The 16443-nt window shown below is 51.5% G+C and overlaps 1 protein-coding gene across 1 annotated transcript in view; it reads right to left on the bottom strand.

Annotated features, from left to right (window-relative positions):
• The window catches only part of LOC310803713 (neuron navigator 1-like), a gene marked incomplete at both ends in the record, with an annotated part of 43973 nt that overhangs the window by 2690 nt on the left and 24840 nt on the right, over positions 1 to 16443 (bottom strand). Inside the window, 10 exons of the mRNA XM_083668567.1 lie at positions 72 to 75; positions 395 to 447; positions 871 to 1035; positions 2109 to 2263; positions 3359 to 3400; positions 3518 to 3597; positions 3631 to 4150; positions 5029 to 5776; positions 9171 to 9480; positions 11090 to 11228. Coding sequence (XP_083524693.1) covers positions 72 to 75; positions 395 to 447; positions 871 to 1035; positions 2109 to 2263; positions 3359 to 3400; positions 3518 to 3597; positions 3631 to 4150; positions 5029 to 5776; positions 9171 to 9480; positions 11090 to 11228 — 2216 coding nt within the window. The remainder of the gene's footprint in view (positions 1 to 71; positions 76 to 394; positions 448 to 870; positions 1036 to 2108; positions 2264 to 3358; positions 3401 to 3517; positions 3598 to 3630; positions 4151 to 5028; positions 5777 to 9170; positions 9481 to 11089; positions 11229 to 16443) is intronic.

Raw genomic sequence — 16443 nt, 5'->3', positions numbered from 1 at the left:
GTGAAACCTGAGCCTGGCATGTCTGGGGGGGGGGGGGGGGGTGCATGGTAACTTGCAACACCCCCTGGCACCTAGCTGGTGTATGGAGCACGTCCAGGAGTTCATAGGAGGTGAGCGTCTTTAATGTAAACATCAGGGGAAACGAGGGGAAACCAGCAGGCTCCTGTGACCTGCTGCAGGAAACCAACGGAAAAGAAAATGTGGAAAAGTCAGTTGTGGTTTTGTACGGCTCTTCAGCCTCTGAAAGCTCTAGTGGCCATGGCAACATTCCACCTGTGTGATTGGTTGGTCAGCTGGCTGGTGAGCCTCGGCTCAGTCCTGATGGGTCTGTTATTCTACTGTCATGTGATTGTCATGTGACCAACAGCAACCTCTGGACAACGCCTCAACTCACCGAGGAATAGTTAGACGACGCGTTGGACGCCAAGGACAGGACCGACCCGTGGACTGGAAGAAAAGGAGAGGAGAGAAGGAGAGAAGGAGAGAAGGAGAGAAGGAGAGCAGTGAGGATACACACATGGCTCAGTCCTAATCATACTTTACACAACAGGTTCACCTGGAATATCGCAGTAAAGGGAAAAGCATGTCCATCACACTGCTGACAACACTGAAGAGGACAGACAGGCTGACCGGGCCGCCTCAGTTGGCCTCGACATACTGTCCTGGAACTGATCCAAATGGAGGAGTTGCCTGCTTCTCTCAGTCCAGAGAAACCAGCCTGTCAGTCTGCTTCTCTCAGTCCAGAGAAACCCCCCTCCCCCACCCCCACCCCCCCAGCTGACCCCCCGCCTCCACCCCCACCACTCCCTAGCTGACCCCCCCCCCGGCTGACCACCCACACCCCACCCCCCACCCCCCCAGCTGGCTCACCATCGTCCCCAGGCTCGCGGAAGGAACCGGAGCGCATCATGCTCTTGGGCCGGTCGGCCAGGGAAAGGCTGCTGCCCAGGGGGGAGGAGCTGTAGAGGTCGTAGGGGTCGCTGGTGGGGATACTGTTGGAGCGGCTGATCCTGGGGGTGCCCGGGGTGGGGGCCACTGGAGGACAGACAGGAGAGTTGAGTCAGGGGGTACACTACAGTATAAGGACACACACACACACTGACACTGACACACACACACACTGACACTCACACACACACATTGACGTTCACTCACTCACACACACACACACTCACACTGACACTGACACTTACACACACACACCTATGTATGACCACTGATCCTGATGACTCAGTGTAAGTAGACACGGGTTCCTCCACAACAGAGTGATAAATATATCCTGACTGAGCCCCCCCCCCCCCCCCCCCCCTGACTGAGCCCCCCCCCCCCCCCCCCCCCCTCCTGACATAGTTCACATGTATAAACAACCTCCTGAGACGGTCACATGTCACCCAGACAGCCAGGGCTGACTCCAAACGACAGAAGCCATTAGGACTATTCCTGACAGATAAGCCATTAGGACTATTCCTGACAGATAAGCCATTAGGACTATTCCTGACAGATAAGCCATTAGGACTATTCCTGACAGATAATGTCAACATGGAGTCTTGTGAGCGCATACATTACTGTACTCAGGCATTCTCTGTAAACTGCGAAATGTCTCTAAAAATCATCCTCAACATGACCCTGTAAGACTAACCCAAGGCCTAACCCTAACCCCAACCCTGTAAAACTAACCCTAACCCTAACTTGTCAGACTAACTCTAACCCTAACCCTGTAAGACTATGCCTAACCCTAATCCTAACCCTGTAAAACTAACCCTAACCCCAACCCTGTAAGACTAACCCTAACCCTAACCCTGTAAAACTAACCCTAACATGCACTGGACCGGTCAATTTTCAGAATCATTCCAGTACCCAGAGAGACCAGGTATCTAAATGATACGTTGTCTCAGACTAACCTGATGAATAAATAAATAAATAAATAATAAATTAAATGTGTCCAAAGTTGGTTTATCATGTACTGTTCTGTAGTCTGTGGGGCCTAATGAAGCAGGATGATTCCTGGGACGAGGGAGGAGGGAGGAGGGAGGAGGAGGGAGGAGGGAGGAGGGAGGAGGGAGGAGGAGGAGGGAGGGGGAGGAGGGAGGAGGGAGGACCGGACGTACCCACGTTGGTGAGGGGGGCCTTGCCAGAGGAGGGGGGGTGTGTGTGGGTGGGGGAGGGCAGCTGGGGGGGGCTCTCGCTCTCCGCCACGCAGACGATGGTGTGGGAGTGACGCCTCTCCTTGCCCTCGCCGTCCGGCCCACCGGAACCATAGCGACTAAATCACATCAACATCAAATGTTACTTGTTATTTGTCACATACAAAATAAACTAGACACAGCACCGCAACACGCTTCAGAACGCAACAACAACAACCAACCATGCAGAAATAATACGAATAACAATAACATCAGGTGACTAGTCATAGCAGCAGAAACTCAACAACCACTGCATAGAGGATCTGAGACATCGGATGGTTCTAGTGTGTGGTTCTAGTGTGGTTCTAGTGTGGTTCTGGTGTGGTTTTAGTGTGGTTCTAGTGTGTGGTTCTAGTGTGGTTCTAGTGTGGTTCTGGTGTGGTTCTAGTGTGGTTCTAGTGTGTGGTTATAGTGTGGTTCTAGTGTAGTTCTAGTGTGGTTCTAGTGTGTGGTTCTAGTGTGGTTCTAGTGTGGTTCTGGTGTGGTTCTAGTGTGGTTCTAGTGTGTGGTTCTAGTGTGGTTCTAGTGTGGTTCTGGTGTATGGTTCTAGTGTATGGTTCTAGTGTGGTCCTAGTGTGGTTCTAGTGTATGGTTCTATTGTGGTTCTAGTGTGGTTCTAGTGTATGGTTCTAGTGTATGGTTCTAGTGTGGTTCTAGTGTGGTTCTGGTGTATGGTTCTAGTGTGGTTCTAGTGTGGTTCTAGTGTGGTTCTGGTGTATGGTTCTAGTGTATGGTTCTAGTGTGGTTCTAGTGTGTGGTTCTAGTGTGGTTCTAGTTTGGTTCTGGTGTATGGTTCTAGTGTATGGTTCTAGTGTGGTTCTAGTGTGGTTCTAGTGTGTGGTTCTGGTGTGGTTCTAGTGTGGTTCTGGTGTATGGTTCTAGTGTGGTTCTAGTGTGGTTCTAGTATATGGTTCTAGTGTGGTTCTAGTGTGGTTCTGGTGTATGGTTCTGGTGTGTGGTTCTAGTGTGTGGTTCTAGTGTATGGTTCTAGTGTGGTTCTAGTGTGTGGTTCTAGTGTGGTTCTAGTGTATGGTTCAAGTGTGGTTCTAATGTATGGTTCTAGTGTGTGGTTCTGGTGTGTGGTTCTAGTGTGGTTCTAGTGTGGTTCTAGTGTATGGTTCTGGTGTATGGTTCTAGTGTGTGGTTCTATCGTATGGTGGCGGTGCTGTACGTACCCTAGGCCCTTCTTAGGTAAGGTGTTCCTGTCCGTCTGCAGACTGGGAGGGAAAGACACAGTGAGTAGAACCATCCAGGGTTTAGCTTTTATTACTGTTTATTTGCCATGCAATCAGTTCTCATCAAGTGTTGGAATGTGGTAGTTTTTGCACACCCACCTGTCAGGGAGGTTGAGGGAAGCTCTGCTCCCAGCCCCCCAGGTCCCTGGTCCCCTTATCTCGTCCCTGTCCCTGTCCCTGTCCCTGTCCCTGTCCCTGTCCCTGTCCCTGTCCCTGTCCCTGCTCTCTGCCCGGACGTAGGCCCCACTGGGGGGGATGCTCATCTGCAGAGGCAGGGACTCCAGGCTGCGGTGGTACCCAGACAGCTTGGGGTAGAGCATGGGAGAGCCACCCAGGCTGAGGGGCTGGCTGGGGTAGGAGGAGGGGGAGCCGCCCAGGCTGAGGGGCTGGCTGGGGTAGGAGGAGGGGGAGCCGCCCAGGCTGAGGGGCTGGCTGGGGTAGGAGGAGGGGGAGCCGCCCAGGCTGAGGGGCTGGCTGGGGTAGGAGGAGGGGGAGCCACCCAGACTGAGGGGCTGGCTGGGGTAGGAGGAGTCCAGGTGGAGGACCGGGGCGGGGCTGGGGGTGAGGCGGGGGGCCGTGCCGCGGGAGCCGGCCAGGTCCTGGAGCTTGGAGTAGGGGGGCACTTTGGGAGGGAGGTCCTGGATGGTCAAGCAGGAGTCCAGGCTGTTGGAGCTGACCTTGTCCAGGTGGGCCAGGCTGGGCGGGCGCCCCAGGGACTTGCTGCTCAGCATCCTATGAATTAGGCATGAGTCGTCGAGAACAGAATGTCAGAACCAGGATGAGTCCAGAGCCCCCTGCTGTCAGCTCAGGGCTTCATGAATAAAACATGGGGGTGAAACACCAGAAGCAGAAAGACAGTGACTTGTTTACGTTTGTCTTTTAGCTGTAGTTGCATAAGCAGAACAACAGAGCAGAAGAAGACCCTGAAACACACCGTCCTGCCGCACGACTTATCGCTGTCATAATACGTTGTTTCTACATGTATCGGTTAGTTAAAGGCCCACATTAGTCATGTTGACGTTGTTTAGCTGATGTATGACATCTGGTGCTGCACAATGAAAATGCACATTGGAGCTGCTCCAAAATTGAAGTCCCAAAATTGCCATTTAGGTCGAAGTATGTGTATTTTTTCTATTCCTCCTAAAACAATTTTCGACACATTGTGACGTTTGACGTTTCAGAGCTCAGGGCTCTGAGGTGTCACGTGACTAGCCTGTTTGTAAAGTTAGTCAAACAACTTTTCAAAACATTATTTTGAGAATTCCTCCTAGCTATATCTGGAATTACTTTCCCAGATAGCTCAATAAACTCACTCGGTGTTTCTGTTCTTTGAGTATTTTTTCAAGAGAAGCCAGGAAGCAGAACTGGCTGGCTTGGGTCTTTGAGTTTACAATAGCTAACACAGCTAACATAGCTAACACAGCTAACACAGCTAACACAGCTAACATAGCTAACACAGCTAACACAGCTAACACAGCTAACACAGCTAACATAGCTAACATAGCTAACACAGCAAACATGGCTAACACAGCAAACATAGCTAACACAGCTAACACAGCTAACATAGCTAACAATGCTGAATGGGGTTTTGGCGTGCGTGGCGGCCATACCTGGGTGTGGTGGGCGAGGACACCCTCCGCAGCCCCTGCAGCTTGGCGCTGGCGTCCCCACAGCAGTCGCTCTGGCTGTCCTCCCCAGATGCCACGGCCTTGGCCTTGGCCCGCTCCTTCTCCTTCTCCCGGTCCGTCTGGTTCACCGGCCCGGTGCTGCTGCCTCTGCTGCCCATCTTGGAGCCCCCGCCGCAGGGCTCCTTCAGCCTGGGGGAGGGGGAGGGCGAGGGCGAGGGGGAGGGCGAGGGCGAGGGGGAGGGGACAGGCTTCAGGCTGAGCAGGCTGGCCTCCACGCTGCTACCGATTGGCCGAGACCCGGGGCGACCAATCAGGCTGAGGGTGCTGGACTTGGCGGGGCGGGGCAGACTGCGGTACTGGAGGCTGTTCCTGTTCCCCAGGAAGCCCTGCTCACTGCTGGCGTCAAAGCTGTTCTTACGCCCCCCTCCTCCTCCTCCTCCTCCTCCTCCTCCTCCCATCGGTTTCACAGGGATGCCTGAGGACCGTGGCATCTTACCCACTGTGGCCGAGCCGCTGGAGATGGTGGCGCCCCCTGCTGTGAGGACGGTGGCGGTGGCTGGAGGCTTTTTGTAGCCGAAGGAGGCCCCGGCGGAGGACCCAGCGCTGGGCTTGACCAGGCCGGAGGGGGGCTTGCGGTGGTCCCTCCCGGCGTCCGAGCAGGACCGCTGCAGCCCAGAGTTCTTCAGGGAGAGCCTGGCCTTGTCCACCGCCTGCTGGTCGCTCCTGGGAGCTGCAGACAGGAAGGCATCAGTCCTCCAGCAGCAGAATCATGCAGCTGAGCGGTTTGTGCTATCATAACACAGATTGAATAAGTACTGTGTTTTCACGTACAGTACTGTGCCGTGATCAAATGACTGTGTTAAAACATGTTATTACAATGTAATTACTTGAGTAATTACAGCATTAATACACAGGTACAGTAGAGGAGCAGCTTAAAGGGTTACTGGGCTATGCTTGTGTTTTGCTGCAGTACTACAAGGTCACACACATCTCTTGGAATTCATAAATGATAATAAGTATGATTATGTATGATTATTATGAATACATGAAAGTAAAGTAAAGCTTGCAGCTGTTCTGGGGTGTGGAACAGAGTTCTAAAAGACGACATCACCAGAACACCGGATGGATGACATCATCAGAATGAGCCACATTGGAAAACAGGAGGAATCACCTCACCAACATTCTACTCAGAACCAGACAGAGTGCTTCACATCCCTGTAGGAGAACCCTTCTGGGTTCCATCTTCAAACCTTTCCACAGAGGGTTTGAAATGGAACCCAAAAGGGTTCTTCAAAGGGTTCCCCTACAGGGACAAATGAAGAACCCTTTTGGAACCCTTTTGTTTCTGAGTGTATGTCCAGTCAGATTATCTGGTTTGGTCACTAGGGCAACTGTACACATGTCAGCAGAGAGAGTCAACATGCTGCATAAGCAAGAAACAGCTGTGTTTACTTAGACATGTTTTATGTAGAGAGTGACTCAACAACACACACACACACACACACACACACACACACAGACATACACATACACATAACTTTTGTGACTGGCCACACACAAAAGCTTAAAGGTACAAACTGCTCAATAAAATCTCCTGCCACCTTCTCAGGGTCAGTGGAGATATGACATCAGACCCATGTACAGTATTCATCTTTTAAAGGAGGAAATCTGCCACCTCTGGTCACCATCGCGAAATTCAGTTCAAAGTTCAAAAGAACAACATCCTCCCCATTAATAACATAACCCCCTAGAAATGGACATTAGTGTTGGACATTAGCTGTCAGGTTTCTGAACGCACTCACGAATCGAAGAGGCAGCCACCTGAGACAGAAAGATGAAATCTGCAAACTGCTTTTAGAAAACGCTTTTTCCGTGGGTGAGGGAGGGAGATGGAGGGAGAGAGATGGAGAGAGAGAGATGGATGGAGTGAGGAGGGGAGAGAGAGAGAGATGGAGAGAGAGGTGGAGGGAGAGAGGAGGGGAGAGAGAGATGGAGGGAGAGAGGAGGGGAGAGAGAGATGGAGGGAGAGAGGAGGGGAGAGAGAGATGGAGGGAGAGGAGGGGAGAGAGAGAGAGATGGAGGGAGAGAGGAGGGGAGAGAGAGAGAGATGGAGGGAGAGAGGAGGGGAGAGAGAGAGAGATGGAGGGAGAGGTGGAGGGAGAGAGGAGGGGAGAGAGAGATGGAGGGAGAGGAGGGGAGTGAGAGAGATGCATTTTGCAATGCAAAAGCAAACTGGTAAATTGCCAGTTATTACAATTATTCCCATGTGAAAGCTACTACACACACACACACACTCACACACACACACACAACACTGCGTGTGAACTGAACTCCCAGACTGTATTTCTCCCCTCCAGAGCGGTGCCAACGGGCATACCTCACCATGACAACCTCCCACTAATCAGACCAAACTAGTCGAGACAGAGAGACGGAAATGAGGATGGAGAAGATGAATGTTTCAGCTGTTATCCAATCATAATGAGCCACAACACCTCAACACAACATGGCTGCTGTGTTCAGAGGCACAGGAGGAGAGGATGCTGTGTTCAGAATTCTCAAGGTGATTGTAGGGTCAGGGTCAGGGTCAGGGTCAAGGTTAAGGTTAAGGTTAAGGTTAAGGTCAGGGTCTGGGTCTGGGTCAGGGTCAGGGTCAGGGTTAGGCTTGGGGTCGGGGTCGGGGTCAGGGTCAGGGTCAGGGTTAGGGTTAGGGTTAGGGTTAAGGTTAGGGTGCACAGTAATCCTAGGCCTACACAGTCAATCGGGTTTGTGGTGAAAGGGTTAATTTTGGATAAGGACCGGCGGACAGATGAAGTGAGAGAAACAGAGGTGATCCCTCTCTTTAAGGACGTTGTCTTCCTCCAGCGTTCCTGAGCAGTAATCTGCTGTGAGACCGCGGTTCCTCCGTCCCTGTGGAACCACTCCAAACATGTGGATTCCATTTACAGGAGATTATTGATGATAGATATCTCACAATCATGTTCCTCAGCCTGCTCCCACGATTACACACCCTATTCTAATACACACCCTCTACTAATACACACCCTCTACTAATACACACCCTATTCTAATACACACCTCTAATACACACCCTATTCTAATACACACCCTATTCTAATACACACCCTATTCTAATACACACCTCTAATACACACCTCTAATACACACCCTATTCTAATACACACCCTATTCTAATACACACCTCTAATACACACCCTATTCTAATACACACCCTATTCTAATACACACCCTATTCTAATACACACCCTCTACTATTACACACCCTATTCTAATACACACCCTATTCTAATACACACCCTATTCTAATACACACCTCTAATACACACCTCTAATACACACCCTATTCTAATACACACCCTATTCTAATACACACCCTATTCTAATACACACCTCTAATACACACCTCTAATACACACCCTATTCTAATACACACCCTATTCTAATACACACCTCTAATACACACCCTATTCTAATACACACCCTATTCTAATACACACCCTATTCTAATACACACCCTCTACTATTACACACCCTATTCTAATACACACCCTATTCTAATACACACCCTATTCTAATACACACCTCTAATACACACCTCTAATACACACCCTATTCTAATACACACCCTATTCTAATACACACCCTATTCTAATACACACCTCTAATACACACCTCTAATACACACCCTATTCTAATACACACCCTATTCTAATACACACCCAATTGTAAGGCAAATGTATCAACTGTTTCCTCCCACAAAAAGACCATAATGTATGTATGAGTGTTTACATGACAGAGAGAGAGAGAGAGAGAGAGAGAGAGAGAGACAGAGAGAAAGAGAGAGAGAGGCAGAGGCAGAGAGAGAGAGAGACAGAGAGAGAGAGAGAGAGAGAGAGAGAGAGACAGAGAGACAGAGAGAGAGAGAGAGAGAGAGACAGAGAGAAAGAGAGAGAGAGGCAGAGAGAGAGAGAGACAGAGAGAAAGAGAGAGAGGCAGAGAGAGAGAGAGAGAGAGACAGAGAGAGAGAGAGAGAGAGAGACAGAGAGAGAGAGAGAGACAGAGAGAGAGAGAGAGAGAGAGAGAGAGAGAGGTTATCTGTATCTCACCTGCCACCTTCAGCATGCTCTGGGAGGTGTGTGTGATGGGGGAGGTGACGCCCACGGGGGGGTGGCGTCCTTTCTTAAAGCCCCCCGATTGGCCGAGGCTGGAGGGCTTCCTCACCTCCCCTCTGCCCCCCCCAGAGTCCTCCCCGGCGCCCTCTAGAGGCCGGATCTTCCTCCACTTGCTGTGGGACTCGGTCTTCAGGCTCCCCGTGTCGTAGCTGCTGGAGTCCAGCCGGCGTGGCGCCTTGGCGTCCTCGCTGTACCAGGAGAGACCGCTCTCCACCAGGGACCGCTTCTCTGCATCCGTACGCAGCTGGGGAGGGATGGGGAGGGATGGGGGGGGGGCACAAGGAGGGCAACCAAGCCTGAGTGAAAGTGTGTTTGTGTCGCCTCTAATCTGCAGCCAATCAGATGGTCCACCTGCCAGGGGGAGGTCATGTGACAGCTAAAGGGTGTGTGTGTCTGCGTCCTGCTCTGACCAGGAGGATATATTACAAATACAACAAATAAATGAAAGGTTTGGTTTTCCTGACGGCTGAAGGCTGCATCACCGTGATCTCACACCATCAGTATTTACTATTATTATTATCATATTATTATTCAATGTTCTTTCATTATTATTATTATTATTATTATTATTATTATTATGAGCTGCCTGATTAAACTAAAGCACCCCTAAAACTAACCCTATCCCTATCCCTATCCCTATCCCTAGCCCTATCCCTATCCCTAGCCCTATCCCTAGCCCTAGCCCTATCCCTATCCCTATCCCTAACCCTAGCCCTAGCCCTAACCCTATCCCTAGCCCTAGCCCTAACCCTATCCCTAACCCTAGCCCTAACTCTAACCCTAACCATAACCCTAACTCTAGCCCTATCCCTATCCCTATCCCTAACCCTATCCCTATCCCTAGCCCTAGCCCTAGCCCTAGCCCTAACTCTAACCCTCATATTTCATCTCTCCAGACTGAGAGTAAGAAAGATGTTGTGTTGCCATGATAACGTGAACGAATCTGATTGTGTGTGTTTGGATCGGAGGGGAGCTCAGACTGTCAGGGTGATAAATGATCCATCGCTTCACTGGGAACAAAATGACTTGATTTGAGACGCTTCCGCTTATAGGACAGGGTGAGTCACACACGCAGGCTGAGCTAAGGCAGACTGGGCTAACCCTAACCCTGGGCTAAGGCAGGCTGGGCTAAGGCAGACTGGGCTAACCCTGGGCTAAGGCAGGCTGGGCTAAGGCACACTGGGCTAACCCTAACCCTGAGCTAAGGCAGGCTGGGCTAATCCTAACCCTGGGCTAAGGCAGGCTGGGCTAACCCTAACCCTGAGCTAAGGCAGGCTGGGCTAATCCTAACCCTGGGCTAAGGCACACTGGACTAAGGCAGACTGGGCTAACCCTAACCCTGGGCTAAGGCAGGCTGGGCTAACCCTAACCCTGGGCTAAGGCACACTGGACTAAGGCAGACTGGGCTAACCCTAACCCTGGGCTAAGGCAGGCTGGGCTAACCCTAACCCTGAGCTAAGGCAGGCTGGGCTAACCCTAACACTGGGCTAAGGCAGGCTGGGCTAACCCTGACGCTGGGCTAAGGCAGGCTGGAACACTGATCTAAATGATGAGGACAAAGAAGTTGAACTTTACTTTCGTATGACTAACATTGCGAGAGCCAATAGTTGTGTAAACAGGAAAGCTCCTGTGATTAAGTCCTCTCCCTCAGACTGCAGACTGCAGCTCACACATCCAACACAAACAGGTCCGCCCTGGGAGCAGCCAGAGCCAATGAAGGCCTGGGTGACCTACTCTAACCCAGCATGCTGTCCCAAGCTAGCTTTCAGGACCTCTCTCTCTCTCTCTCTCTCTCTCCATTCCCCTCTCTCTCTCCCTCCCTCCCTCCCTCCCTCTCTCCCTCTCTTACTCACCATGACAGAGGAGTTGCGTCTTGAGCCGAGGGGCGTGGTCGGCAGGGAGGTGAGGGAGGAGCTGGCGTTGAAGTCCTCGGAGCTGAGGTTGTCTGAGGCGTCGCTGAGGCCGCTGCTGATGGAGCTGCTCTCATCCCAGCTGTCAGGAGAGAGGTCAGAGGTCAGAGGTCACAGGTCACAGGTCAATCAGGTGGAGTGTCAGTACAGCGGGAGGTCATAGTTCAGGTGATGCAGCAATATTAGAGACATGGGTGGGGGGGGGGGGGGGGGGGGGCAATAGTGTCAACAGGTTTGACATGTAACGCAGGCAGCGATCCAACAGGACTACTTCACCCTGAGACACTGTCAGACACAAATGGGGGGGAGGGTGTACAGTACGTGCTGCTTTATGTCGTGCTGAGGGGGGGGGGTCGTCCTGGGACAGATGCTGCATACATGGGAGGAGGAGGCTGAGGAGGCTGGGGGGGCTGGGGTTGGGGGGGGGTTACACGGATGAGCAGTCACAGTGGGGCCCGAAAACGCTGCTCACAACTCTGTAAATAACACTGTTATCCTCTGAATACATTTACATGACATCACATTTCACACTCCGATGCACAGATCAGACTTTACATTGTTGTCAAGACGACCACATTCTCAAAGGTCACTGAGGATGAAACAGTTCATGACTGTTCAAAAACGCAGAGTCAGCCGGTCGTTAAAGACCGCTTCGTACGCCGGTTGGCGTTCTGCAGAAACATCTCACGAGCGCTCTCTAAATGGAACTACCTCTTAGATTTCTATAATTACTGGTGTGTTTGTTTCCCCTCATTAGCTTGGCGGCTGTAGGCAGCAATCACATTTATGTCCGGACACACATCTTGCGGCACAGTGGAAAGGTAGATCCAGCAGTAATAAGACCCTAGCAAAGCTTAGTCATTCCAAAACCTCTCCCTCTCTCCCTCTCTCCCTCTCTCCCTCTGTCTGCCTCCCTCTCTCCCTCTCCCTCTCTCCCTCTCTCTCTCTCCCTCTCTCCCTCTCCCTCTGTCTGCCTCCCTCTCTCCCTCTCTCCCTCTCCCCCTCTCCCTCTCCCTCTGTCTGCCTCCCTGCAGAGCTGAATCAACTCTTTGTGGGTTCAGACTCTGCAATTAGCAGAGGCAGGGAACATGGAACTGCATATGTATAAACGCACTGGAGACCAGAATGGCCCAGAGAAATTCTGAGGGAGACGCGGAAATTGTCCGTAATCACATGGCTGACGGTGGAATGAAAACAGAGCATGGAGAGACACTTAGCATCTAGCAGTGGCTGTGTAACCTTAGCACAACACAACACCACAGCCAGACATGGAGAGATAGTTAGCTTCTATTGTACCAGTCATTGTGGACCAGTGGTCTAGTACCATGACCTGGGGTGGACCAGTGGTCTAGTACCATGGCCTGGGGTGGTCCAGTGGTCTAGTACCATGGCCTGGGGTGGACCAGTGGTCTAGCACCATGGCCTGGAGTAGTCCAGTGGTCTAGTACCATGGCCTGGGGTGGACCAGTGGTCTAGCACCATGGCCTGGGGTGGTCCAGTGGTCTAGCACCATGGCCTGGGGTGGTCCAGTGGTCTAGTACCATGGCCTGGGGTGGTCCAGTGGTCTAGTACCATGGCCTGGGGTGGACCAGTGGTCTAGCACCATGGCCTGGGGTGGTCCAGTGGTCTAGTACCATGGCCTGGGGTGGTCCAGTGGTCTAGTACCATGGCCTGGGGTGGTCCAGTGGTCTAGCACCATGGCCTGGGGTGGACCAGTGGTCTAGTACCATGACCTGGGGTGGTCCAGTGGTCTAGTACCATGGCCTGGGGTGGTCCAGTGGTCTAGTACCATGGCCTGGGGTGGACCAGTGGTCTAGCACCATGGCCTGAGGTGGTCCAGTGGTCTAGCACCATGGCCTGGGGTGGACCAGTGGTCTAGTACCATGGCCTGGGGTGGTCCAGTGGTCTAGTACCATGGCCTGGGGTGGTCCAGTGGTCTAGTACCATGGCCTGGGGTGGACCAGTGGTCTAGCACCATGGCCTGGGGTGGACCAGTGGTCTAGCACCATGGCCTGGGGTGGTCCAGTGGTCTAGTACCATGGCCTAAACTGCACACATACACCCATGCATTACTCTCCAAGTCCAAGTTTCTACTCAGAGGTGAACCTCAGAGGTGAAAGTGAGAGTGGGAGAAGGTGTGGTGGGGAGGGGGGGTGCTGGGGGAGGGTGCTGGGAGGGTGGGGGAATATCAACCACATATATGTTTCATCCATAGGGTGGGAAATGTGCTTTTTGTTTTCCGTGGCAGTGATCCAACCTCCAACCTCTCGGGTGATTTCTGAGATTGTGCTTTTATTTGAATTTCTGTTGCTGAGAAAATGTTTTGGTTTGAAAGATTGAGGGAGGGGTTGTGAAGTGGGGTGGGAGGTGGGGGGGGTTGGGGTGGGGGGGGGGGGGTTTAGGGTGGGGAGGGGCAATACGATACACACACTCCTCCCTGGGGCAGCCTAAACTGGGACCAGTTGTGTGCAGAAAGAGGACTTATATTGTACAACTTGATCAGGGGAGGCTGGTGGAGGTAGAAATTGGAGGACGGGCTCATTGTTGTCCATTCCATTGGAATGGAATGAGGAATCATCCTCCATGCATCATAATGAGCCCGTCCTCTGATTTCTACCTCCACCAGCCTCCCCTGATCATGGCACATGCATGTACTTCTGATACCCAGGTCTGAACCCAGGTCTGATACGTGTATGTGTGTGTGATAAGTGTGTGTGTGTGTGTGTGTGTGTGTGTGTGTGTGTGTGTGTGTGTGTGTGTAATAAGTGTGTGTGTGTGTGTGTGTGTGTGTGTGTGTGTGTGTGTGTGTGTGTGTGTGTGTGTGTGTGTGTGTGTGTGTGATATGTGTGTGTGTAGTCAGAGGAGAAGACAGTTGATGACTCTTGGGAGAACATGCCTGTGGTTCAGAGCTCCAGGGATCTCCAGCCAGCCAGATGTCTGTGGTACCACTGCTGCCCCACAACCCTCTGGGAATCAGGGATGGTTTCAACCAATGTTTTAATTGCTTGTGGCAAACAAGTGTCACCTCCCTATCTGGCTAGCCAACCTAAGTATAGTCCAACTTCATGTCAACAGTCAACCATTCTATTTTAGCAAGACTTCCCCTCCTGCAGTATTTCTAACTAACTAACCTTAGTTTTCATAATCACGCCTTATTTTATCAAATTTGATTCATTTGTATATATTTCGGTTTTATTTCGTCTCCTTTCAATGTTTTTATTTATTTGTACTTGTACACAAATGTCTAAACTAAACTAGTTTCATGAGTTAAGTTAGGAAACAAAGACAAGAACAACAATACTGACGGAATGATGTTCTACAGGAGGACATTCTGACCTGAATCTCTGCTGTGACTTTCATCAATGCGAACTCACAGTCATTTAACGACGTGTTATCTACAGACATATGAAACACTGCTGTCATAATCAGATCTAACCTTACCCAGGACGAAACTGTGTTCTTCTTCTCGCTCCAGGCGTTGATCGCAACGGCGCCACTTTTTCAATTATTTTGGGAAAAATCCGCTCATTTTCGCGCAATGTCGACATCAAACAGCGAAGAAATATCGCGTCCCGTAACGTCCGTCCGGCTCCGAGGTGGTTTCATTCAAATTCGCGTCTTCAGCGAGCAACCTCCTGTTCTCCAATCTCCATACATTAGACTGACAAACGGGTAGGAACACCCCCAAAATGTGACCCCCCCCCCCCCCACACACACACACACACACACACACACACACACACACACACACACAAACTCACACACACTCTCTCTCCCCTCCTGATGGCAAACAGCTGTTGCTTAACTGTTTCCAAAACCTCTGCATGTAACATGATCTGACAACCCGACTTTCATCACAAAGTGAAGATACTAATTGTTCAATGACCCTGAAATAACGTCCCTCCAATGAGTATAGATATGGCGAGTTTATCTTCCCTTTCTGACAAAGAAAACCAGAGGCTTTGATTGACAGAGGCTCTCTGAGGAGGACAGGCAGCCACTGATGCAACAACAAGGACAGGACACATGTATGAAGAAGCTATGATCAACATGACTTCATTCCAATGAAGCCAGAAGCAACTCTTTTCCTTGCTCAAATGGGTGGAGAGGTCCTGACACACTGGGTGGAGAGGTTCAGACACACTGGGTGGAGAGGTCCAGACACACTGGGTCACTCTGAGTCACCAACACGTCAACCACATACCCTCAGATGAGGACCAAGACCTCCAGCCATGCCTGAGGAGCCCCCCCCCCCTCATTCTCACCGCGAGCTCATGAGGTCAGAGCCAACCAGTCCAGGAGGTAGCTTCACAGTGGGCCAAGACACCCCCCCCCACCCCCCAGGCCCCCACCCCTCCAACCCCAGCCCCCATCCCAGGACCATGACTCATATCTGACTAGCTGTGCATTGTAACTGTTTACTGTGTCTCATGAAACAGACGTCAAGTTGTTGCAAACAGTCGCCCCGCAATTGGAGTTGCTCCAACCAAGCCTCGAACTTGTGACCTCTGACTCGCCAACACATGTGACCGTCTCCTCAAATACCTCATGTTAACCAGCTACGCTACTGAAAAGCTAGCAAGGTATTTGAACTTGAGGAGTGAGTTTTACCACCTCAACTCGGTTCTACTGGCAGAGCTGTAGAAATGGTCCTAACCCATCACTGTCGCTGCTCCCCAGAAGAGTGGGAGGTCAGAAAGCGTCCTCCTCAAGACTGAAACCAAGAATAACATCCCATAATCTAGCATTCGGAGGAGGGTGGAGGGGAGGAGGGTGGAGGGTGGAGGGGTGGAGGGGTGGAGCACTAACAGAGGCCCTGAGAATGATTCTTAAATATTAATCCAGAATTGGCATTCAATGAGGTCTGGTGCATTCAAGCCCAGCTGAAATATTGATGTGGCCAGCTGAGCCCATTCAGCCACTCTGCAGGTGAAACCAGGGAAAAGCTGCTGTTCAGAACAGCGTTCTAGACAGGTCCATCCAAAGCTCCATCCACAGGTCCATCCACAAGTCTCCACTGGTCTCCACAGGTCCATCCACAGGTCTCCACTGGTCTCCACTGGTCTCCACAGGTCTCCACTGGTCTCCACAGGACTCCACAGGTCTCCACAGGTCCATCCAAAGGTCCATCCACAGGTCTCCACTGGTCTCTACAGGTCTCCACTGGTCTCCACTGGTCTCCACAGGTCTCCACAGGTCCATCCACAGGTCTCCACTGGTCTCCACAGGTCCATCCAAAGGTCTCCACTGGTCTCCACAGGTCTCCACTGGTCTCCACTGGTCTCCACTGGTCTCCA

Source organism: Argentina silus (genome assembly GCF_951799395.1).
Source record: "Argentina silus genome assembly, chromosome: 4".
NCBI lineage: Eukaryota > Metazoa > Chordata > Actinopteri > Argentiniformes > Argentinidae > Argentina > Argentina silus.
Note: the sequence above shows the minus strand (reverse complement) of the source record. Positions and strands in the feature narration are given on the sequence as shown.